The sequence below is a fragment of the Solea solea genome, chromosome 7 (assembly GCF_958295425.1).
Source record: "Solea solea chromosome 7, fSolSol10.1, whole genome shotgun sequence".
Lineage (NCBI taxonomy): Eukaryota > Metazoa > Chordata > Actinopteri > Pleuronectiformes > Soleidae > Solea > Solea solea.
In genome coordinates, this window is record NC_081140.1 from 10,382,636 (window position 1) to 10,407,092 (window position 24,457).

The 24,457-nt window shown below is 42.6% G+C and overlaps 4 protein-coding genes across 5 annotated transcripts; 2 read left to right on the plus strand and 2 right to left on the minus strand.

Moving 5' to 3' along the window:
- The first annotated feature begins 1,197 nt into the window (after nucleotides 1-1,197).
- On the plus strand, nucleotides 1,198-12,405 carry LOC131463127 (dapper homolog 3). 2 transcript variants are annotated; one of them, XR_009240953.1, is made up of 5 exons: nucleotides 1,198-2,022; nucleotides 8,394-8,526; nucleotides 8,885-8,995; nucleotides 10,111-12,089; nucleotides 12,120-12,405. XR_009240953.1 is itself a non-coding variant. In XM_058634829.1 (4 exons), the coding sequence occupies exons 1-4, from the start codon at nucleotides 1,792-1,794 to the stop codon at nucleotides 11,607-11,609; spliced, it is 1,974 nt and encodes a 657-aa protein (XP_058490812.1). In that variant the 5' UTR covers nucleotides 1,198-1,791; the 3' UTR covers nucleotides 11,610-12,405. The 2 variants fall into 2 exon arrangements, 1 of the variants encoding a protein (XP_058490812.1); XM_058634829.1 differs by having other exon boundaries at nucleotides 10,111-12,405.
- A 762-nt stretch (nucleotides 12,406-13,167) lies between these two features.
- c5ar1 (complement C5a receptor 1) lies at nucleotides 13,168-15,063 on the minus strand. The gene is made up of 2 exons (XM_058634831.1): nucleotides 14,923-15,063; nucleotides 13,168-14,710 (listed from the first exon to the last, which is right to left on the minus strand). Exon 2 carries the CDS (start codon nucleotides 14,696-14,698, stop codon nucleotides 13,652-13,654), a length of 1,047 nt encoding a protein of 348 aa, XP_058490814.1. The 5' UTR covers nucleotides 14,699-14,710; nucleotides 14,923-15,063; the 3' UTR covers nucleotides 13,168-13,651.
- A 473-nt stretch (nucleotides 15,064-15,536) lies between these two features.
- Nucleotides 15,537-22,029, minus strand: lbhl (LBH regulator of WNT signaling pathway, like). The gene is made up of 5 exons (XM_058633249.1): nucleotides 21,894-22,029; nucleotides 21,244-21,757; nucleotides 18,456-18,531; nucleotides 17,868-18,180; nucleotides 15,537-16,496 (listed from the first exon to the last, which is right to left on the minus strand). Exons 3-5 carry the CDS (start codon nucleotides 18,516-18,518, stop codon nucleotides 16,426-16,428), a joined length of 447 nt encoding a protein of 148 aa, XP_058489232.1. The 5' UTR covers nucleotides 18,519-18,531; nucleotides 21,244-21,757; nucleotides 21,894-22,029; the 3' UTR covers nucleotides 15,537-16,425.
- Nucleotides 22,030-22,269: 240 nt separating this feature from the next.
- Nucleotides 22,270-24,224, plus strand: LOC131462221 (complement C1q and tumor necrosis factor-related protein 9-like). The gene is made up of 3 exons (XM_058633250.1): nucleotides 22,270-23,117; nucleotides 23,309-23,378; nucleotides 23,691-24,224. The coding sequence occupies exons 2-3, from the start codon at nucleotides 23,336-23,338 to the stop codon at nucleotides 24,089-24,091; spliced, it is 444 nt and encodes a 147-aa protein (XP_058489233.1). The 5' UTR covers nucleotides 22,270-23,117; nucleotides 23,309-23,335; the 3' UTR covers nucleotides 24,092-24,224.
- Nucleotides 24,225-24,457: the final 233 nt, after the last annotated feature.

The window sequence follows — 24,457 nt, forward strand, 5'->3', positions numbered from 1 at the left end:
ACATTATGGAAACATCAGGTTACTTTTTATTTTATCTGCACTGTTCTTTTTCCGTAGCCTCTTCACTTGGGCTACAGGACATTTCTATTGCACAGTAAAAAAAACATTTTTCTCGGTGCTTCGCCTGCCAGCTGACCCATATATTATACTGTATCTACGAGTAGACCTACGCTCGCTTCCTCTGAACTGATGCGCGTTCTCGTCGGGGGCAGTCTCTTTTCGGCATTACACTGGTACTATAGCTCCTCATAATCTATTGTAAGAGTCATCTGCGCACACTATTACAATGCTCTCGCTCTTAATTACATCTGTTTCTCTTCCTCTACGACTTCAGGTGAAAGTAAGTATATACAGTATGTACGCATTTTCACTGCGAGTAAAGAACCACCAGTGGAGTTCCCTGTCATTTTCTGTTATTACTTAAGCTACATTTCAAGGAACGTGCATACAGTGTTTGGATTGGCAATTATTGTTTAGTGCTTTCTTCAGTTGTGGGAGCATCAGTGTTTGAGGGGACGATGTCTTGAAACTGTCCCCTCCTTGTATGAATGTCTTCAACATTCCTCAGTGTCTTGAAGGTAATGGCGATTTACTGCAAACAAGATGGATATGAACTGGGTTTTCCACAATATAGATGAAGAGATAGACGAGAGTGCAAAACTGTGCAATTATTATGATGTGACCACACAAGTAATTCCATTTGAACCTGTAAAGGTTCAGTGCTTAAGAAATGTATTTACCATAGCTGCTTTGACTGAAATTAGATTTTTAATGCTGAAACGTTATTGTTATCAAATGTATTGTTTTACAAAGAAAATACCTGAACAGTAAAGTACATTATTATTTCTTGATTATTACTTAGTTATTTACTTACGTTCCTGGACAATAAGTTTTAGTGGTTGAATGTTATGCTCAGAGAAGTATAGTGAGCCAGCTCACATTTGGGTGAATTTAGTTTGTTATTTGCCAAATAAATAATAATAAAAATGTTATGTTAGGTGGTCAAATAAATAAGTTAAGCACTAGGTAATGAAATAATGCATCAACAACAGTAGTAAGATAAAAGTGCTACTAATCAGAACAATAAATATATATTAAATTTAAAAAAAACAAGTGATTAATTCTAAAATAATTGTATTTAATAGTATAATGTTGCACTATACATTGCTTCCTCGTGTTATTCCTAATAGTCTAATATCTGCATCCATTTCACATGTTTTGCTTTTTCTCCACAGATTCAATGTGATTCATGCATAACATCCTTCGCCATGCTCCTACATGGTGTCTTTAAAATCCTTCGTGGTAATAAAACGCCATTATTTTCGCCACTGACACAGACATAAACCTTGCCCCGAAGTTCTCCATTAGTCGCAGGCCAAGATTGGAAGAGGATGGGTGAGGTCGACGCGTCACTGCCATGAATCAAGGGGGATGGGACAGCGTTACCCTGTTGGCCTCTCGCATCCAATCAAGGCTGAGTCTGAGTGTGCACAGTGGATGTGGATGTGGATGTGACTGACTCCCCACTTTCTCGTCTTGCCTGGGCGCAGAGGGCGGAGCTCTGCCGCTGCGTTTGACAGCTGCGAAACAGAAAATGAATAGCGCATAAAACCCTCTGGGAAAGCATGCCGCTCCAAGGCAACCACGCCATCACAGGGAATGAGATGCAGCATGGCTCTGTGTAGCGCGAGAGTGCCCTCGTAAATCTGGGCCACTTGGGCAACTTCAGAAAATAGAAAATATAATAAGCTTTTATTATTGCAGCAGGTATTGCTGGAACTCGTGGAGGGCATGCACCGCGCGTTTTCCTTCCCGCTGACTGTGGAGCGCAGTCGGACCAAGGAGCGTCTGGAGGCGAGTCTGGCCGGACTGTGTGAGCTGGAGCTCCGCAAGCAGAGGCAGGAGTGTCTTGTGCTGGGAGCGCTGTCTCTGGGGGAGCCGCTGTCCCAGCACAGATCCACGGGAGATCTGGCGTGTTTCAGCAGCTGGGGACAGGAAAACTTGACACTCAGGCGCCAACTGGTAAGAACTTATAATGTTGACTGGATTCCAGCATGTTTACTTCACACCATGTTACCCCACCCTGTGGCGATGAACCCTGCTTTACCCCCTTGCATCATGTATCACAGCAGTCCGACATAGTTTTGAATACCTAAGCGTATCCTCATTGTAATCTGCTTGACCGTTGCGTGGACTCTTGGTGCGGGCTGCGCCCTTTGTGTGGATGTGACCTCTATGTGCGAAAAAAGTAACTCAACTTGATTAATAGGCTGCTGCTCTGAAAGGATGTGGTGCGTCTCTGCGCTTCAGGCTGAGATTTATGCCTGTGGGTAACGAAATCAGGGGGTGGAGCAGCCGCCGTTTGTGGCACAAACCCACTCTTTAATGGCCCATTGTTCCCTCATCACGGACTTTTGTAGCTTTTACTACTTAACAAGCTCTTATTTGTGTTCTCTGCACATCATAAAGGAGTGAGTTATTCCTTCTCCTTGGGTGTTGCTGTTGAGGCCAACATTTTTATGTCATAATTATCTGCGCCTTTCTTCGTCGGAGCTCAATCCAAGTTGCGACCAATATGTTCCAGTGAGGCGCAGCAGCGGTGCCAACATTAACATGAGAATGAAACAGTGGGATGACCGAGATTAATGAAAGTTCCTGTATGAAAGAATTTATACAGCAGCACTTTTACGCATCCGTGAGCCAACTCTAAACTGGTTGGGTTTATTATAGTGTGTATTTCTGCTGTATCTGGTATACATGAAATGTATTCCTTTATTCTTGGGTGTGATTGGTTTCCTCGTGTGTTTGTTTGTTTGGCTGCTGCCTTTGCGCGAAAGTGTCTCAACATTGCTACAGGGGAAGCCATTATTAAAGAGGTGAGAAAGAAATTAAATCAGCCGCCTCCTCTTCTCCCTCCTCCCTCCGTCCTTGTCCTCCGCCGGCGGCTCAACAATAGGCGCATATGGAGCAGAATACTAATGATGCCAGCCGAGGCCCCAGTGAGAGGTTAAGACGCATAGGTGGCCTTGTTCTCTGGGTATTTGGCACAATATATGGACACTATTTATCTTTGCCTTAATGAGTCTGAGCCATCTGAGCTCGTGCACTGGAGACATGACACATGATGGAGAACAAAGATGCTCAGAAAACCAATTCAGAAGAAATACATGCGGGTCAAGTGTTTCCAGTGAGCCACACGCAGCAGTTTTAAATCCACGTCCACTGGTGTTGGCGGAGCTGTCAACGCGCTCCATCCACGCACATGACGGCAAACAGGAGAAGTGACACGCTGTTTCCCCGCAGGGCAAGATGTGTTCCCTGTTTTCATTTTCTGAGCAACGCGTCTGCAGATCGATGTTTAATAACTGCTCTGCCTCCCCGAGCGCGTGAGTAATTACACGGTGGGGAAATTCCTGAGAGGATATTTGTTTGCCCTACAGGACTGAAATTAAAGTCTCACATTGACTCAAACTATCAATGCACAACACCTGATCCCGAGACTGTCAGGTTAAAGTCTCCAAAACTGCGTGTGCGTCCGTGGAGCTGCCTTGAACATGAAGTTGGCCCCAGACAGACCTTTTTACAGTGTGTGTTGGAGGTGTTGACAGCTGTGGGGCCACGCAGCAGCTGGGAAAGCATGAAGCTCTCACTTCCCTCTCCTGCTGTGTGTGTGTGTGTGTGTGTGGACCCAGAAGATGAGGAGGATATATGAATTATATAATATCCAAACTACAACCATGCTGTGGTGTTATATTTGCTCTTAATCCAATATTACTAATGAACTCATAGAAAAACAGAGATGAAATGTATTGATCTCAAAACAAGTACAGTTCCAGTCACATAACAGATGAACTCAAGAACATTATATAATAAAATAATGTATTAATGAAAGACCATACTCCACAGCTACACATAGAATCAGCAATACAATATTAGAACAACATGAATGAGCCAATCAAAATCAATGGTTATGTACAATTGTGCAGTTTGTGCAGTGTGGTATTAGCTTATTTCTTTATGATAGATTCAATAACGGAGTGGATTTACAGAAAACCCAGCATGGGGACAGGGTCTGTGTATGAAAACATGTGAATGTTCCCTGTGTTCCATATATGCTTGTGCCTTCGCTGAGACACTGGGTCATCATCGACCAGGACGTGTGTCCTTGTGTCAAGACAGCAGTGCATCATTAGTGGGAGCACAAAGCTGTGAGTCTGCACAGCGGTGGTAGATCAGCCAAATGGATCACTAGGTGGTTTCCTCTGCTTTGTTCTGCCACAACAGTGTGGAGGGGAAAAAAAATCATCTTTGCCTTCTTTGTGCACATCGGTACAGGGGATATGTGCATCTGAATGGTTATAAATGCACACACACACAGAAACTAGGTTGTCAAGTGCACATTTGCAAACTCTCAAACACATGAGACAGACTCCAATCTGGTCCCATAGACGTCAGACCCAAGAGTGAACCACTGCTCACTTTAGCCGCCCTGCCTACAAGTTAAAGTGTAAGAAGGACAGAGTCACAATTAGCCGATTAAGCCACTCGTGATGATTATGTAAACACTGTGTGCAGCTTTGTGTGCAAATCCAACCTCTGTCTAATCAGACACTGCCATTAAAATGTGATTCACCTCATTAAAATAATTCATCAAAGTGTCCGTATGTGTGTTTTCTGGCCTTCCACAGTCCTCTTTTGTGTGGAGTCAGTCACAACGGTGCTTTAATTATAGAGGGTCCAGCAGTGCGGCTCGATGCCTCATGTGTGCTGTTCCATATATTCCTACACCTCAATGTCCTCTTTACAGAAGCCAAGATCTGTATCTCCTCTCTCGTCTTGTAGACAGATAACAGAATCACAAGCCTGTTTACTTTCCTTTATTTTCGTCTGCACTCATCAGCTGCTGCTCATGATCTAACAGGTGATAACGGGAGGAAATCAATCATAATATTGTCCCGGATTCACCTGCAGGTCATTCTGTTTCACTGTCGGAGCCAGTGTGTTGTGTACACCCACTGTGTAACAGCATAATGTCTAGGTGAGGGTGGCTGCAACGTGTCCTCTGTGTCTTCCCCATCCCCCATCAGGCTCCAGCAGAGGATGCAGTTAAACAGAAATGACACAGTGTGCAGTGTCAGGGAACCAGTCAGAGACTATTAATAATAGAGTGCAATCAAAGACCAGCCTGCACGATGCTCCCTCAAGCGTCCCCTAAGCCACGCCACCAAAATGTCTAATTCTTTTTAATTGGTTGTTTTTTTTTCTTCACATTTTTATTGTGTTTCCTGCAGCACCATAATGAAATGAGACACACTATGGCTTCTTCGGCGCATGTTCAGTTGCAGGCACGGCCGAAAAAGACGCAGCAAGCGATCAATTGTGTGGAACATCATCATTGATTAATTGATTTCCAGTAGTCCCTCCTCCTCCTCCCCCCAGTGATTTCTCAAGCCCGCAACCACTACCTAAGACAAAGCTGCTCACTCTTTGTTTCTATTGATGTCGCCTCACTAACGCTTTGTTTATAGTAACACAATGAGCACCTTTGTCGGGACAAAAGCAACGACAGTGTTTGTGGTGAAGTTATGTAGGAAGCATAGGTTAGCTCGGGTCAATTGCCTCTCAGCAGTATTTGCATTATGACCTCATTTCGTCTGCGGGACAAAGGAGTCAGAGCTCCTGCACTGACTGGAGCGAATGACCACAAAGATCTCACCAAAGGAACATCAGTTTTCCTGTTTAAAGGTCCAGTGCGAGGTATTATTGGCATGATGAATATACTACCCCTACGTTTAGGTTTGTATACGTGTAGAATCATCACTTTAAAAATGAAATTCATTTGGTTAAAATAACTTTTGACAAGGGCCTTGCAACCGGCCGTGACATCACCCATGAAAATCTGATCTCCTGATCTGTGCCATGTTGAGGTTTTACAGATTTGAACCGTCTTGTATTGGACGATATCAGCTGTCAGTCACACTGGTGTCCACTCACATATATATATTGTACTTTATGGTCTATTTTCCTCTAAATAGGAACATCATTTACTAAATTGACATGCATGTTCTATTGAAGAAGAGCTGGAACTAGTGATTAAGCGCATTAACTCCTCAGGAAATGTTAACTGACATTAGAAATCCACTGAGAAGTAGTAAGTTCATTTTCCCCATTCACTTCCATTGGAACAAAGGTCTTTTTGCAACCAGCGGAGTCGTCCTCCTGGCGGCTATGTCGTATATTTTTGCTTTAACGTTGCTTTATTGTCCCTCCAGGCTTGTTGCAGACATAGCTGAGACGGCTGCTCAGCAGTGTGACAAACTGCACTTCCTGGTGATTACCCATCAGTAGGCTCTCTCTCTCTCTACATTTCCACGTTCCATAGGCAGTAGTGATAAAGTGAGAAAGACACACAGACGTATGGAGACGGTGCTCAGGAAGTGCAGGAGACTGACAGGTGCTCCATCATGAGAGGTGTAGCAAGTGTCATTGAACGAGAACATGCTCAACTTATGGTAATGAAGTGCGTGTGTTCCTGCAACTCTTTCTTTATTTTTAAAAAAAATTACACTGGAGATAGATATACTGCAGATATAGATATATAAATTTGTATTGAGCTCAACAAGGCTAGACCAGTGGTTGATAGATATTTATTTTGGTCCTTTCAGAAACCCACCATATTTAAAGAGACCACATTACAGTAGTAGCAGTATCAGCACACACTGGGATGTTTTCCTTTCTTAGTGTATTCAGCAGTGCAATATTGTTAGGGACCTGCGTGTTAAAGGTACGTGTGTGTGTGTGTGTTTGGTGTGTGTTTCTGAGCTGTATGTATGGTGACTATTAAGTACATTAACTAAATCGACTTGTATACCAAGTCGACGTATACATACTGTCACTGGTAAAAGATTATATAACCTTCTCTCTTTTGCTGCGAGGGAAGATATATTGATGCAGTGGATTAATAATGAGAGTCCTTCTGTCAAAGTTTAGGATGTAAGATCATATTTGAGCAGGTTCCTTTGGAATATCTTACAAATCTCTCTACATAACAAAGTAGACCAGTTCTTGTAAAGTCTGGCGACCCTGTTTGAACTTGTCTTCTACTTTTATACAAGGAGTCTCCTGAATCTGTGATATGTTTGTAGTGTAGACTGTTGAAATGAGCCGTGTGTTGTTTCAGTTTTGTTCTGTTTGGTTTGTTATGTGTGTTTTTTTGTAAAAAAAAAAACACTGTCGTTACCTGGTAAAAATATAAATGGGTATTAGAAGAGCATTGTGATGAAAAAAAGGCCTAAAAAGTTTCTACTGATATGAAAAAATGTGTTTTGTTTGTTGTTGATTTATGATATATTTGTCATGACAGTTATAATACGACATATCGACCAATTTGACCATACTGTGAGTATTTGTCTGTGTGTGTGTGTGTGTGTGTGTGTGTGTCTTTGCCCCACACCACTTACAGACCCATGAGAGAACATCCCCCTACCCTTCACTCACCCTTGAATTATTCATTACCAAACTGACTGCTTCCTCTCTAAGCTTACTTACGTAAGAGAGCCCACTGACAGATATGGATTGTGTAAAGATGCACTTGAGTGCTGACCTGTGATAACCACATGTGTATTTGAGTAAATAGTGAAGCAGAGTTTCCATCTGACCTGTGGTTTTATCTTTTTTTGTTGACATTTTGCGTGTTCTTCTTTGATGTTTTTTTTTTTTTTATCCACATTGGTAGAAAAAAGATCCTCGCACAAATTGAAATGACAGTTGCTCTCTTGTCATATTATTATGCTGATTAACTATTATGATGAGTTCTGGGCAAAATAATGCTTTTATTGAATTGTGTTGTAGAAATTAGGGGTGGGTCAAAATATCGTTATCTTATATCGTTGTCTTTCTTCGTGCAATACGATAATCGTTACGCGAGAAATCCTGCACTTTTAAGGTTTTGTTATCTTCAGTTAGACAGATACCGTGATGTATATACTATATGATTGAATCACTTTATCTGTGTATTATTGGTGTATTGTGGACCATGTATCGCGTATCGTATTGTATTGTGAGACACCCTGTGATTCCCACCTCTTGTAGAAATAGATCCAGCTCATTTATGCATAAACACAAAACACTTATAGGAATAAAAATGTAAGATCTTATGTCAACAGCCGTTAATGAGATCAGGTGCAGCTGGAGGAAAAAAGCAATAAAGGATTCACAACTTTGCGTCTGCCTGTAGCATTTCATCATCTGACAAAATAACCCATGTCAAAATGTTGCTTTGTTGTGGGAATCGCTTACCCTCTATTAAGGCATCTATTCCCAGCACCGTGCAATCAAACACTGCATCAAGTAAGCGGTCTGAGCGTGCGTGTGTGTACTTGTGTGTGTTACAGAGTGCTCTTCAGAGTTCCCCATGGGGCCTGATGCAGGCACTGGAACAGCAGGTGGGAGAACTGAGGATCGACACAGACGACGGATGTTATGATGGAGCTCAAGGAGACACGGGCGACAGCCGGCCGAGCTCTGGTACTTCCACTCTTTTAATCCACACATGACTTTCAAAATGAGCACTCTGTCATTTACTCACTTCCAACCCAATCGTGTAGCGACTTTTTGCATGAGACTCTTGCTCTATACAACAGAAGTCATGTTTATGTGTAACCTACCTGCATAGAGTTTGTAATTTTCCTCTGCTCGTGGTGTTATTTTTTGCCTCAGTTGCTTGTAATTTTGTTTTCATGCTCTGTTAGTGAAATGTGGTGAGACACCGTCTGCATGAAGCAGCATATTTTTAGACGACTGGAACAATCAGTGGGCTGTAATAAATGGGAGAGTCATCTCACTCTCTCTCTCTCTGCCTCTCTCCCTCTGTAATTGCACATAGGTTTCTATGAGTCAAGTGAGGGTCAGTCACCAAGAGGAAGATCTTTCTCCACTGAGCCCGCAGAGACGGCCTCCTCCTGGAGTTACACCAATGACAGGCCAAAGTCTGTGGGTAAGGAAAGCTACACGTACTGTATACCCTCTGATTAAATCACAACATGCTTTCTTCTATTCTTGTTCTTTTTAAACATAAAAAAAAACATGGTAGATTTATTATTCATCCACGACGTTCAACTGGTGACTGGCTGTGTCTAATTTAGGCTGTCACCAATGAAAACACACATGTATTATAATGTTTACCTCAAGTTACCAGACCAGGAGGAGAAGAGTTGGCACGGAGTCATTTTGGAGCTATGTCACACCTTGTGGAGCTCTTCATTGTAGAAATGCCAGACCAATATTATCTCTGGTCTGATGTCTTTTAAATCAAAGAACAGAACTTTAACCTTTAGTGCTCACGCGGTATGGATCTGTGCCGCAGGTGCACCCATGGTCAATTGCCGTGGCAATAATACACAACTCCTTATATGGACATCCTGGGTTTTTTCGTCTTTTTATATATTGTTGAGTCAAAGTTGTGATTAAACTGTTTTTCTTTTCTTTTTGTTCATAAAAATGAGCCAAGTGAACTTTGAACTGTTGATTTTAAAAACAATTGAGTACTTTTTGCTCAGGTGTTTTTATATAGTTTTAAATAATTTTCATATTTTCATCACATTGCATAGGTTGTGCTGGAAAAAAAGGATATAAGACAGTCTATATTGCACATTCTTATACCCTCTGTATACACTGTACGTTTAAACATAGTAATGGGAAAAACAGCTGAAATGCTCTGTGTTCTAAGGGTTAATTGAAAGTAAAACAGCAGGGTCACCTTCAGCTGGACACTTTGACCCACTTTATGTCAATACCAAGCAGCCTATGAACTTGTAATCATGTCATATGCAGAACATGCTGACCTTGGTGTGTTTAAACCCCATTTGGATGCTGCATATTTGTAATATGGTCTTGTATTTACCAAAAAAGAAAGGACCACAATATAAACACACAGACGAGTGTGTTTGTATCGTGACTTCTAACTGATATAAATATTGGTTCTCCTTTCTAATGCAAATACCCTGTACCTTATATCATGTGACAACATCCTGCATTATTGCTTGTAAGTTATTTTATAGTTTTTATTATGCTTTAACTGCACCTTACATCATTGCTGTTTTCTGTCATCAGGAGACCCTGTCATGTTGAATGGAGAGGTGGATATGCCAGTGGTGCACACCACTCTACCCCGTTCTTTCTCTGCCCCTTACCCACCTCTGGAGGGCATCGCTGAGGAGGGCTCAGCAGTGGACTCCTGGCAGCTGGACTCCACCACATACAACCAAGCCTGGCAGCCCATAGAGGACCAGGTCACTGAGGAGGACTACCAGCAGGCTTTAAGAGTTGAGAACTACATCCTGAGTCTCATCCAGCGTTACACACTCTCACCGCGACCGTGTCAGCCTCGCACCACCCTGAGCCCTGACCTCCCATATTGCAGTACCTCTGGACACAACTCACTACACAGGAGAACCCCTTCTCTTACGACAGAGCAGCGTCTTCCTGACCTCCAGCTACACCGCCATATTGACCTTTCGGCAGACCCTAAGAGCCAGAGCTGGGGTTGTGACCAGCTAGAGGGGGAGGCCTGTGGAGGAGAGGCCCCATCTTTGGAGGAGGACTGTTATCTGGCTCTGCCCTACCCCCAGTCCAGGCCACACTCCCTGGCTGGGAGGCTACCATCCCCTCTGCCCTCCCTGGACCCCAAATGTGGTGTTGGGGCTCTTGACCTTTGTTGTGAACCCGCATCCCCCCAGCATTATCTACATCTTCAACCCCCTATTCATCACAAGCACAATTTAGTAAGTGCTCAGTTTATCCCTGGACAAGCCAGCCATGCTCCTGTCCGCTCACCCAAACACTACAACCTTGAGCAGCCTAAACCCAGGCGAGCGGTTGTGTCTCCTGACCACCCCACCTCCAAGTCTAGAACCTCCAAAAAGAGCCACAACGAGCGACAGAAATCCAAGAAATCAAACAGTAAAACCAATCGATCCCAGTCAGAAAACAGTCTCCTGAGCCAGCGAGTGCTGCCTGAGCGCAGATACAGCACCACAGAGAGGCACCAAGACAGAGAACAGAACCAAGGCCAGGTCGCCAGACCACAGGTTGGCAGCAACAGCCACAGTGTGTGTCAACGCTGGTGCTCCAACCTGGAGCTCAGCCAGGATGAAGGGGAGACCCGTGCAGTGCAGGCACATAGGCGACCAACTCGAAAAGCGCACCATGGTCACTCAAATCTCCATTCCCAAACACAGGACCACCATCAGCAGCAGCAGCCAACTGAACGCTGGCACTCTGACGTTCAGGAGAGAGCACCTCTCTGTCAGGGAGAGGAGGGCTACACCGGTCCTGCCCCCATCGAGTCCGAGTCCAGCATGAGTGAGGTGTATTCCCCAGCCTCCAGCTCACTGTCCAGTGACTCAGATGAGAGTGGGGGGCTGGTATGGCCACAGCAGCTGCCACCTCGCTTTGTTTCGACCTCCTCCTCATCCTCGCCTTCACCGCAGGCCACGGCCAACGCCCCCACTCAACCAAAAGCCTTTGTCAAGATCAAGGCCTCTCATGCTCTCAAGAAGAAGATCCTCAGATTCCGCTCAGGGTCCCTCAAAGTCATGACCACTGTATGAGGACAAGCCCATAACCTTCACCACGGAGTTGAGCCATTTTCACAGCAACGTTGTGGCTGTTACTTTCGGTCGCTATCAAAATAGAGTCTGTCTACTCTACCTACCTCCATTTTCTGTGTCGTGAGAGACATGATTAAAGTCCTGCTGTCTGCAGGGATGTCATTTCTCTTGTACACAACAGCCATCATTATTATTAATCTGCATTATTAGATTAATGCAGATTATCCTGCTTTAATTAACTGATATGATGCCCAGGTTCATCACACTGACACTTAATATGTTGCCAATTTTTTTTCTTTTTTTTCATATCGGTTATTTTCATCTAGAGTTGTATGTTTTCATACAACTCTAGCATTTCTGGTTGATTAATTCCGTTTCAATTCTTGCTAAACACCACTCACTCGCTCATTGTCAACCGCTTTACACTCATGATGGTCGCCTGGAGCCAATCCCGGGAAAGGATGGGTTCACCTTGGACAGGTCGCCAGTGATGGACTGGCGACATGTCAGGGCCAACGTATAGAGATGCACAGCCATTCCCTCTCACACTCACACCTACGGTCAGAGAACCTGGAGAAAGCCCACGTGCACACAGGGAGAACATGCAAACTCCACACAGAAAGGCTGGGATTCGATCCGGTGATCGGTGACCTTCTTGCTGTGCGGCAACAATGCTAGCCACTACTCCACAATGTAAATATGTATGTTTTTTTTGTATATGCCGTCATGTGGCCTTGTTTGGAATGAATGTAGTTTTTAAATAAAGGCAATGTCACTCTTAATTTTAGAACATCAACACACTTTTATAGTTTTTTTTGTAATTCACTCACTTACTCAGTCATTCGCTCATCATCTACCGCTTTATCCTTCACTGTTGCCAATCCCAGCTGACACAGGGTGAAAGGCGGGCTACACGCTGGACAGGTTGCCAGTCCATCGCAGGGACACACAGAGATAAAACAACCATCCACTCTCACACTCACACCTATGGTCAATTTATGGCGTGTTTCTACTAGCGCGAATCGACTCGCCTCGGCATGGCAAAGTCATTTTGCTGTTTCATTAGCGATAGTGCTTTTTTTAGTACCTGCTCAGACGAGGTTCATTCGTTGGTCAGTGCCGTCACAGGAAGAGGCAAAAGAATCAAACCGAACTGTAGATCAGTTAAAAAGACTTAACAAATCTGAAAACGTGGGTTAATCTCCAGCATTTAGCACAGAAATGTCTAAAATCTCATCATTTAACAGAGGAATCTGGTGTATTTAGCGACAGCACTGCTGATAGCCTGCGATCACTTGACCTGTGGGAGGAAACTGGAGAACCCGAAGAAAACCTACACACACACACACACACACACACAGGGAGAACATGCAAACTCCACACAGAAAGGCCCTTAACTGACCAAGATTCGACCCGGTGACCTTCTTGCGGTGAAGCTACAGTGCTAGCCACTACTCCACAATGTAAATATGTATGTTTTTTTTGTATTTGCCATCATGTGGCCTTGTTTGGAATGAATGTAGTTTTTAAATAAAGGCAATGTCACTCTTAATTTTAATACATCAACACACTTTTATAGTTTTTTTATTATTATTCTTTAAACAGGTAAAAAAAAATCATACATTTACAGCAGGATTGTTTAAAAACATGCATTCATTGTATAAACTGCCTAGAGCTCATATAATCTCAGTTTAAATCTGTTTAATCTCTTCTGTGACCTGTATCTGTTGTTATTGGGCTCAGTGAGACTTTAACACTGAAACAATGACTGCCAGTTAAGAGGCCCAGCACTGTTTTCATGTGGCTCCCTCTAGTGGTCAGAGCTGCAGATCAGAACTGTCATTGAGGAACAAAAAAAACACCGTTTGCAAATTAGCTTCCTCATTTTTGTGTCACTAAGCAAAATTCTCACTGCAAAGCGCTTCGTAACAGCATATGATGTGTCCTTACAGACCCAACTCCAAACTTTAAAGCTTTAGTTCTGAGAATCTGAACTTTAAACTGCAGGACTACTGTGAGACTATATCAAAGTTAATACACCATCAGATTCGAGTAATTTCCTTTCCCGAGCTCGAGCTTTTGGTATCAGTTGTAGCAATGCTGTTCCTGCCTGCCTGTGTGTCCTCGCTGATGAAGTGCAGTATGTTGCGAAGGGAGCGGTTCATGCTGTCTTTGAAGCCTCGGCCCAGACACACGTACAGCAGAGGGTTGAGGCAACTGTTGAAATATGCCAGGCAGATTGCTAAAACCTGTGCCAGGTAAAGCTTGGGCCTGTGAGGAGAAACCCGAGGGATCATCAACGTAAGGAAGTCCACAATGTGCAGAGGGAGCCAGCACAGGAAGAAGCTCAGCACCACAGCAATGATGATCCTCCGTGTCCGCTTGGAACGGTTCCGACCTCGTGTCAGTCCCCTCTGTGTTTTATTGTACACCACCAAGTGACAGATAACAATCACCATGAATGGGAGGACGAATCCCAAAAGGAACTGAAAGGTTGTGATGACCCAGGCACTGGCTACATTATTCACTGTCACACACTCTCGCTTCTCTTCACCTGCTTTGATCTGCTTGGTGTAGACAAACTGGGGGATGCTGACGATCAGGGACAGGCACCAGACGGCAGCACAGCCACAGATGGCCTGCCTTGGTCGTCTGTTGTTCTGGCACCAGACGGGCTTGCTGACCATCAACCAGCGATCCACGCTGATCAAAACCAGCTGCAGGATGCTGCAGTACATCACCAGGTAAAACAGGCCCTTCACCAGCGTGCAGGCCAGTGCACCAAAGTGCCAGTGATCGTCGTGTGCTAACGGGACCATGAGCAGAGGGAGGGAGAGGCAGCACAGAAGGTCAGCCAGGGCGAGGTTGAGGAACCACAGTGACGTGACAGAGCGGGGCATGCAGTACCCCGTCACCCACACCACCACAGCGTTCCCAGGGACACCCAGCAGGACCACAAGGCCATAGAGGATCAGAGCCACTATCTGGATTGGTTGAATCTTTGGTGGCACAATGTCAGGAGGAAATATGGGCAAAGTGTAATTATAGTCATATGAAGATTGGTTATCCAGGTCCGAATCAAAATCCATTATTTGCGAGAGCTGTAGATTTAGAATACAGAATTGCAACCTGTTTAAATCACATCAGATGAACAACGGACAGTAGATTCTAGTGAAATTTAAGTCCAATTATTTTCTTAAACAAAAAATAGGTCAAATCACAAATAAATGCCAATGTCAAATTACAAATAAAGTTGATTATATTTAAATCACCTGACAAAGTAATAAATACATTTGGTAATATTTGAACTTACATGTTCAGCGGTCGGTTAAAGTTGTGCTCACACTTGTAACAGGAAAACACGGGGCTGTTCTGCTTTTAAGTGTCTTGCATAAGCCCATCCTTCATGCACACACCTACAAACACTCTGACCCCCAAAGCAAAGAAAGTGGCAGGACTATTTCAATAAAGTGATTTTTAAATTACGCATACATCCTTAGCAATGCATTTTTAATATTTATTAATGTATTGTTGCTAAATGTCCTTCCATCTGTTTACTTTGAAGTTGCTGGTTTTTACTGTTAAACTTTATTCATTTAAACTTAGAACGTCTCCTCCATGCATTTGTGACTAAGTGTGGTCTCAGTACACATTTGCAGCAATTACAACCGTGTAGTTGTGTTATTCCTGCTTCATGAAGCCTTCTGCTTATCTATTCAGTGCATCTGCTCTGTATTTTTACATCGTTCACCTTCCTTACAAATATTGTGAATTTAAATGTTCTGCATATGGTTTTCCATATTCCATCGTAATTTGTGATTGATCTTATATTATTGAGTACCACCTTAATGTAGAATAAAGCGACAGTCCGGAAGACTTTATTCATTTATTTATTTTAATAATCATTTTATAATAACACAACAACTTTTTCCATTTATATAAATTGTTCACAAATCAGGCTACTCACAAAATACTGTATAACTACACATTTCTATCAGTCCTACTTGCGTGTACAACTGCTGTAACGAAATATAAATAGAGCTGCCCTTCTTTTTTTTGCGAAATAAGCATTACAGTCCCCTGTTTTGGGTCAAATGTTCAAGTATCAGTCATCATTTGTCATTCACATGATGAACGATGAGTCATCCGCCTTATGATTAAAAATGACATCTTAAAAAAAAATTAAAAATCGAGAAAAATCTAAAACAACATGGGTTGATTCTAGGAACAGCCAATACATGGGGTAAAATGCTGATCTTTAATGAAGACATTGAGTTACTGGGTTCGGTCTGAATCAGAGATGACGCATAGATAATGAGCACAAGATGAAGAGAGTTTGTTGAGATGCTCGGATGTCATCTTTATGTCATCTGTGAGCCCTTTAAAATTAGGAAACAACTAGGGAAATGAAACACAAAGCCACAATGTCAGCAGAAGGTTTCCCACAAGTTCAGAAAGAAACACACAGCAAAGACATTATATTGCTCAATTATTCCCAACGTCAGTGAGCTGTGACGTGTGATGGGTTAGGGTTAGGGTTAGGGTTCTCACACACACTGTGATGTGTGTGTGAGAATGTGTTTGCCTTCACTCACTGTAATACAACTTAGAGCATGAATTCACAGTTGGCAACAGTTGCGTTTGTGTAGTAGTGTATAAAATTTGTGTAGTGTTTGTATTAACATCGCTTTTTCTTCTTTTTTTTAGGTCACACTTTGCCTAATCTCGGTTGCTACATTTGCTACGTTTTCTTCTGAAACTTGATGAGGATGTTTCCTCTTGAGTCATCCGAGGTGCAGCTCAGTCAGCAGTTGAGTCAGTTGAAGGCTGAAGTGCTGCTCGGTGGAAGTGTGGGGGTGTCATCTCGAAATGCGTCCGACTGTAGGTCTGTGTGAAAACAAGAGACACACTCCCTTTACATTGTGTTTGGGAAACACTTACAAGTACAGTGGCGTCCTTGTCACGCTAACACTGAGATCATGCAGCTCCCACTCATGTAAGACAAAAACAAATGGATACTCTCATATAAACTTCTTTCTTTCACACAAAGTAAATATTATATTTGTGGTTTTTGGTCGCCATGAATAGACCCAAATTCCCCTAGTGGTTCAAAATAATTCCCTTTGCTTGTGCATAGTTTTAATACAACAGTGTTTTCTGCAGATCTGGCTTTTTCCCTTTTTCATTTTCAAGTTTTAATTCTAAGTCCCAAGGCAGTTGGGCAGAAACCATCAGTCCCTGCTACATAGTCCCTTACCCTAACCTTAACCCAATTCTAACCCTAAAACCACCCCCACCCCAAAAAGCCCTTTAAAAGACCAGCCATAATGTCCTTACTCTGTATGGATATTTGGTCATCACAAAGCTAGAAACACAACAACACACACACACACATACAGTTCACCTTTGACCAAAAAGGCAAACAGCATGCCACAGAAACTGTGACTCTGCATGATTCCTGATAAGCAGGGTTTGTGGTGGCAACGCGATGATGACAAAATACTGACCTCGCAGACACTTTGGTTTCCCAGTACAGTGTTTTCTAATGTATATTCATAATGTATTCGAGGGACATTTAGCGCTGTGGCAACTAAAAAAATAGGAAGAATTACAAAGAACTAAACGAGAACAAACCATTTAGAGCCCTGCCTATATTTGTGCAGCCACAAATGTTTGAAGCAGACAGAAATGACCGTTTCATCTGCTGTTTGCCTGAAAATCCTCACTCCTGAAGTCACTGTGGAGTTTGGTTGAACAGTCAAACCTGTGTCCTTCAGTGACAGACCATGATTTCATGATGCACAACTGTCCCTCTGCCTCTATAGTTGCATAACAAAAACACCAACAACAAAACACTCCTATAGGTTTTATTTCAAACCTATAGGATTTCACTTCGTTTAAGTTTTTCTAGCAAACTCACTGGTTCATTCCTTTTCGCCATGTCAATCAGAAGATCTTCATCTTCCTAAATATCTCACTTGCAGAGGGAAATGTCGCTATTTACATCTCGCTGAACACTGCATTTCAGATTCCCCTTTTGGATGCTCCAAATATGTCCAGTGACTTCCTCTTTCTCTCCTTTTCCTTTTTATTTAACCTTTTTTTACTGCTGTAATTACACAGGGTTTTTCTGTTGGGGAAAGAAACCCAGTAGTTTATATGGTGAGTGGGTAAAGTGTTTTGAAGGACACATTAAAGTGAAAACAACTGTTTAAAAAATTGACTATAAAGTAGAGAGTATGAAAACATTCAGCTCACCAATGAGCGTCAAGCCTTGGTGCTGGTTCAGTATAACTGACGTTTCCTCTTCCTCCTCCTCCCCCTCCTCTTCTTCCTCCTCTCCCCACTCTGCAATATTAGCCGGGGGGATGCACTGCTCCAAGAACAGGTCCTCGTCATCGTCATCCAGGTCCAAGTTCTCCGGAGGCCAGCGCAGCTCTCCGCTCTCCACCTCGCTCACCTCCGTGGGTTCCACCACAATGGAGGGGAGACGTTCTCTCCCAAGTTCCTGCTCCGGGCTGCTCAAGGACGTGTCTGGACCCAGGATGATCTCAACAGGGTCAGGGAAGATCTGAAGGAGAAGGTAGAAGAGGGCAGGCTGTGAATTCGGTAGGAAAGCCACACTGCTTTCCTAGTGGAGCAGCACCAACATGCTCCAGTCTTGATCTTATTTTTCAAAGAGTTCAAAGCTAGAAGCCTATATTGTTGTTTTTCAACAGGTGAACATTGGAAGTTGTTTACTTATTGTTTCAGCACTTCAGTTCAGCAATCTCTGACAACCCTGTATTAATCTTGTTCTGGTTTGATTAACTATTGGATTGGTCATGGTATGATGATGGAACACACCTGGAATGGCAATCTCTCATCTGTCCTTTTCATGTCTTCACAGTTTGGGTCCTGGCTGAACATCTCCGGTGTTGCTCTGCAGAAACAGAGTGTGGATATAATGAGAGTAGAACATAACAATACAGATCCAATTCTAGCATGGACGCTTTATCTACATTTTGTTTCCTTTGCACATCCACTTTACTCTCTTTATTTATTTGACTGGAAGTATGGATAAAAGCACTGTTCTTTCTTAACTAAATGTAACCAGTGTCATGTATATAGGATGTCTGTAGTTTTTGTCCCTGGTTAGGCTTCCATAGAATAATTACCAATAATTACATTACCACAAACTAATAAAATAAAATAGACATGAACAATTAACAATATATACAAGGCTATCACAATTGACATTCACCGATGACTTGAGACAGTGCTTCTAATAATGACTAAAATCAAGATTATTTAGCTCAAGGCCAGTGTTCACAGATTTGCCATGTTTAAGCCATAGTTTTGTTTCTCAGTTAAAAGCTTCAAACGGTTAAAAAAGGTGATTTCTGATGGCTGAGTTCGCTAGATCTATGTACTTTTCATTTAAAATCCCTGCACACCAATATAATTATTCTTTAAATGTGGAAACTCTTGCAGAAACTCACAGAAAATCCCCTTCAGAAATACGTTTTAGTATGACAGTAACAACATCGTGATAACACTTTTCAGAATGTGTTGGTTTTAGGTTATTTTGTTTTATCTCAACATCAACATCCTGTGTTGATTTAGATGATTCTGAATGACATCATCAGAATCCAACGTTTCTAGCTTTTGGTTGGTCTTACGTGTCAGGGCCGGTGAGCAGGGGACAAACACGCTGAAATGCAGTCATAGTCTGGATTAGAACAGAGCTATAATACGGATTGATACCAATATGGATTAAATCCTCTGATGCTCATATTTCAGTCTGACTGAATCAAACCTATGAGCCTCTGTGTTACATCAGAGCCACTACAGTATTAGCCTCCCCTTTACAAACCAAAGTCCCGCATGCTTTTCTTTCAGCTGATCCTGCAACCTTTATCAATGCACTGCATCAAGTGGTCTCAACTGTTTCAGACAGAAGCACACGCCTGCGTCCATATCTAAACTCATTCTATTTAAAGTCTCTACAAGAGCTAACAGGGGGGATTAAGTAGAACTGAGGATCTGCCTGAATCCTCTTTTCATCCTTCTCTCCTGCCCCCTCTCCTTCTTCCCTGCTGTGTAGTGTTTGCTCACTCTGTTTAAGTACCAATCATGGTAGAGACATGCTGCGATGACACCGTCGCTCGAGCTTTAAGCAAAAATGACAAAATCTAATGTATCTGTAGTGTGTGTCTGGTACTTTTTGATATCAGTGTACAACACGTACGCCTGCGTCTCTCCATGTACTAGTCAAATGATTTGTTTCTGACATCTTGTAAACCCACTGCAAGAACATGCTTGATCTTATCTCCATGACTCTTGCACGCGTGCACATTTTTTGTACAGCGTTCTCAGTGAGGACACACGTAGACACTTACCTTAACCTTAGCCATCACAAATGAATGCTTAATCCTAACACCCTTAACCTAAAAAGTCTTAACCCGTTAACGGCCCTTTAAAGGTGTGACAGAATGTCAGGACTAGCTATATTGCCCTCACATTCACAAAAAGTCCTTGTTTAATATGGCTTATAAGTGTTTTTAGTACACACACACAGTTTGCATTTGTCTCTCTATAGCTGTGAGGACACTCATAGACATAATGCATTCCTTAGCCCCAAAAACCATCACCATGCCTAACCCCAAACCACCTAACCTAAACCAAAACCAAGTTTCTAAACCTTTTTGTGAACTCTGTCTTAAGACAATCGACAGAGAGAGCGTGTGTCAAACAGGAAATGTGTAAAGATAGCATCACCATCAAAGTATCCTCGTATCTCACCTTCTCTTCCACTCACTCAATTGTTCTGAACATCATTTACTTTAACAGATTCCGAGTTCATTTATTACGGCAAACGAAGAAACACTAAGTCAGTTTACACAACAGATAAAACGAGGACACCCTGTTCTCATCTCAACAAGATCAGCTTTAGGAGGAGTCTGTCATTTTTTTGACCCACTTGTGAGCGAGTGCACGGCGCTGCTACAATGTTCAATTTCTGATATTATGCTGCTGACAAATGTGGCACGATAAGCTGTGTGTGTGTGTGCGCCACCTGGGATGGAAACTTTCAGCAGCTATTATGATGAAGAAGCAGCTTAACCTCCATGTAATCCCACACATATACACTGCCTGTGAACACCTGCACACTGCAGCTCAGTCAACAGTCAGTCTTTGTTTGTGCGCCGCCGCGCTCTGTTTTCTTATTTAGAAATGCTGTGCATAAAACAGTGAATATAGTGTTACAACCCCGAGCTATATGATCAGTGAAACGTGCACCTGGGTGTTGACAGCTGAGCTATTATCAGAGCCATCAGGAGGATGTGGCTCTGAGAACGTTTCCTTGCGACATGTCGTTTTTAAATGCACCTTATGAAAGAGTGTGGCGGAAACTCTGAAGAAACATTGACCATGGGTTTTTCCAGTTTGATTTACACAATTTTAACTTCAAAGGACCTTGACAGTTTTTTATGGCATTTATAAATTCACGATGACCTGAGGTGACATCTCAAAACCTTCAGAAAATCCTTACATATATTCAGATACAAACATGCTTTCACACACGCAGAGAGAGACACGTTAGCACAACTATTCTTGTTTGGACCCTGCATTGACCCCCATGTCCTCTTACCCCTCAGGTGCAGTCAGACAGATGTCTTCTCCATCTTGGCACAGGTCCACAGTGGCAAAGCTCAGCTCCTCCACGATGAGTGGCGGTGACTCGAGTGGGGGTGAGCTCCCACAGCCTTCCCCCTCCGCAGAGCCCTCAGCGAGGCTTGTGGCCTCCAGGGCGAAGCCTGGCTTGTGGGTTGCTTGAACCCTCAGAGTTTCCAAACCTTTAGAAGATGGTCAGGTGGTAGAGGTGTGCCTGGTGTCCTTTTACAGTCAGAGCAGCACCATGTCACTCGTCCAGATCAGTGCTGAGTCTGCCTGCTCACCCACAGCCGACATGCACTCACCAGTCTCCTGTGAATCCCACTCCCTTCCTCGTGTCTCTCTCAATACCCCTCCCTGTCCCACCCCACCCCACCCCACTGCCAGGCTTTGGATTAGCGTCTCTTTCGATTACAGAGGCTGGGTGGGTGACGTCAGCCAGGCTTGACGGTCTACTCTGATGAGTTGGCACACTGGGTCGTTTGGTGCATCTGTGAGGAAACACATATAAATACACAGTATATATAGGGCACACAGTTGGCACACGGCACAAACTGTTGATGGAGGCTCAACCAACGGACTATAACTGCTCACAAAATAATCATGGATATTTTATTAATAACTTACCTTCTATATTCTCCAACATCTGTCAGTTTGTCGCTCTCTCTTTCCCTCCCTCTTATTTTTCAACTGTGTGTTGCTGCTCCGTGTGTGGATTTAGATTTGGGCGATTCATGGAATTAGCCCAGGGATCAAGGGCTCATGGATGGGGCGGGGTTTATCTATCTATCTATCTATCTATCTATTTACTATCTATCTATCTATCTATCTATCTATCTATCTATCTATCTATCTATCTATCTATCTATTTACTATCTATATATCTATCTATCTAGAAAGAGGAAAGGCCTTATGTTTCATGAAGCATTTCCTGCTTCTTCAGAATTGCACAGTCGAATGAAAGAAAAACTATGTGTGTGTGTGTGTGTGTGTGTGTGTGTGTGTGTGTTTGTGTGCGCGCGTGTGCGTGTGTGTGTGTGTGTGTGTAGTATGTGCAGTCTTCTACTCTAGTGATGTAGCAAGGACACAATTCCTGTTTTGACACACCTGCACACAGCCAGAGGTAGAAGTACCACAACTGAGTGTGTGGGAATAATGATGTCATATTTTCTTACTTTATTCCGCTCTTAACCTCCCCTCTAATTTAGGTTTCATCATGCTCTTTATTGGTGCAGCAGCACTACAACAAGTGTATCGCGTTATGTCAAACAAATGTGATGGTTGGTTCAAACTTTTAAGAGAACACAAATGATCTCAAATATCTCAAACATAATTAGACACGATGATTAGAAAATGTGCTTGTGTCTAACTTAGAGATTTAATATATTCATGGTTCACTTGTGTCGTTCATCATATACTTACATATCAGATTTAAAACACATTCAGCTCTGTGATTGTGAACGGTTGAAGACAATTACCATGGCATAAACCTGTCGTTATTGCTCAGTAAACAGGTATTGAGAGGCTCTATACAAACATGAGACTCAAGCTTCTGTTTGTCACTGCAAACATTTGATATTTTTCCTTCGAGTTTGAAATAGCCAAAAATTACTGAACAGAAAAAGAAACAGTAGAAGTCGAACCAAGAATTATTCTTCATTTAAAAAGAAAGCATTCTTGCATTTTTATTTATTTATTTAGTTTTCTCAAAATGAATTCCCTCTGGCTTTGAAACAACAAGGATGGAGAACTGAATGAACTGGTTCCTCCTTCAAACCAGGTGAGCAACTTCGCTCTGTGTCTCTGCTCATCTCTAACATTCTGCAGCACTCCCCTGCAAGACAGCAACAGGTAAAACAAACTCTTAGTTCCATAGAGATTGCATGTGCTTGTTTTGCATCTTTCATTCTGTATATTTGTTGTATGGTGTGGTAACATGTGTTGCATCATGTGTATAAATCCCTGGCTTTAAAAGCCTGCAAAGCTGTCAAACACTGTGGGGATACCATTAACATATTACAGCTGTTTGTTGTGATTCACAGACGTGCTCATCATCTGGAGTTTAAGTCATGGAATTTTCCCCTCGCCGTGGAGACAATGTTTCTCCCTCAGGTAAAAAAAACAAACAAAAAAAAAGCTCTCTATTTTCAGCTCTCTCAGACATTCATAGATTTAATATTATAATAATTAGGAGGAGAGGGTAGTTATATAAATTCTCAATAAAAACAATCTGACGTGTCTCCTGACATTTAAAATGGACTTCATTTTTGCATGCTATTCTCCACCAATTATATAAAATGTTGGCTCTTTTGCACAGCAACTCTTTTTAAATATTTCGGCAGGAAAACCACAGGAGATGCTGATCAGATGTGGCTTTGTGAAAGGAAACGATCGTGCTGATAAAATTGTTGCTTGTTTTGACAGACCCGGGCCCTGTGGCCTTTACAGCCAAGCTGGACGTCTGTGACAGCTACCCAAAACACTCTGGAGTCCTGAAGTTCACCACTGTTGTGGTCAACGAGGGAGACAGCTACAGTCCTGACACCGGCATCTTCATGTGTCCTGTGGAGGGCTTGTATCACTTCACCATACACGTGTCTGTCTACGGGCGTGGACAGTGTGCTATATTCAAGAACGGAGAGAAAGTGGTGTCTCTGTATCACACCTCCCTCCCTGACAAATGTAGCCAAGTGGCCAGTGTCAGCAGTGTGGTGAAGCTGTCCAAGAATGATCAGGTGTGGGTGAATCTCTGGGGGTGTGATAGAAACGACATCTTTGCGAGTGTAGACAATGACACTGTCTTTGTTGGAGTACGTTTGAGTTAAGAGTGTCAAAAGGAATTTCCTTTATGCACCAGCAAATTTGTGACTAATGTGTTAATTTGATACACAAATGTGGCAATGGTTTGATGCAGAATGTACATTATTAACACCAAATAATATGTTTCATTTGCATGAATTATGTGTGTCAGTCAATACATATTAACAAATTATCATTATTATTATCATTGTTATTTACGGAAGAGTATAGGATTAAGGCCACATGTGAAAATTATCTGGAAGCAAAATTAAAGAGATTAAAGTCAGACTTCTGAGCAAAAAGTCAGAATTACAAATGTAATATCAGTTTTTATTTTGTTTTATAAAATACTACTTAATACTCTTCCATAATTATTTAGCTTTATAATGATA

Bases quoted from the DNA above. Each gene is read 5' to 3' on its own strand.
- c5ar1 (XM_058634831.1), bottom strand. From the start codon at position 14,698: ATGGATTTTGATTCGGACCTGGATAACCAATCTTCATATGACTATAAT.
- LOC131463127 (XM_058634829.1), top strand. From the start codon at position 1,792: ATGCACCGCGCGTTTTCCTTCCCGCTGACTGTGGAGCGCAGTCGGACC. The intron at 2,023-8,393 runs GTAAGAACTTAT...TGTGTGTTACAG, and splicing joins TGACACTCAGGCGCCAACTG to AGTGCTCTTCAGAGTTCCCC. The intron at 8,996-10,110 runs GTAAGGAAAGCT...TTCTGTCATCAG, and splicing joins TGACAGGCCAAAGTCTGTGG to GAGACCCTGTCATGTTGAAT.
- LOC131462221 (XM_058633250.1), top strand. From the start codon at position 23,336: ATGGAATTTTCCCCTCGCCGTGGAGACAATGTTTCTCCCTCAG. The intron at 23,379-23,690 runs GTAAAAAAAACA...TTGTTTTGACAG, and splicing joins AGACAATGTTTCTCCCTCAG to ACCCGGGCCCTGTGGCCTTT.
- lbhl (XM_058633249.1), bottom strand. From the start codon at position 18,518: ATGTTCAGCCAGGACCCAAACTGTGAAGACATGAAAAGGACAGATGAG. The intron at 18,181-18,455 runs GTGTGTTCCATC...CTTCTCCTTCAG, and splicing joins ATGAGAGATTGCCATTCCAG to ATCTTCCCTGACCCTGTTGA. The intron at 16,497-17,867 runs GTGAGCTGAATG...GTTTTCACACAG, and splicing joins CCAAGGCTTGACGCTCATTG to ACCTACAGTCGGACGCATTT.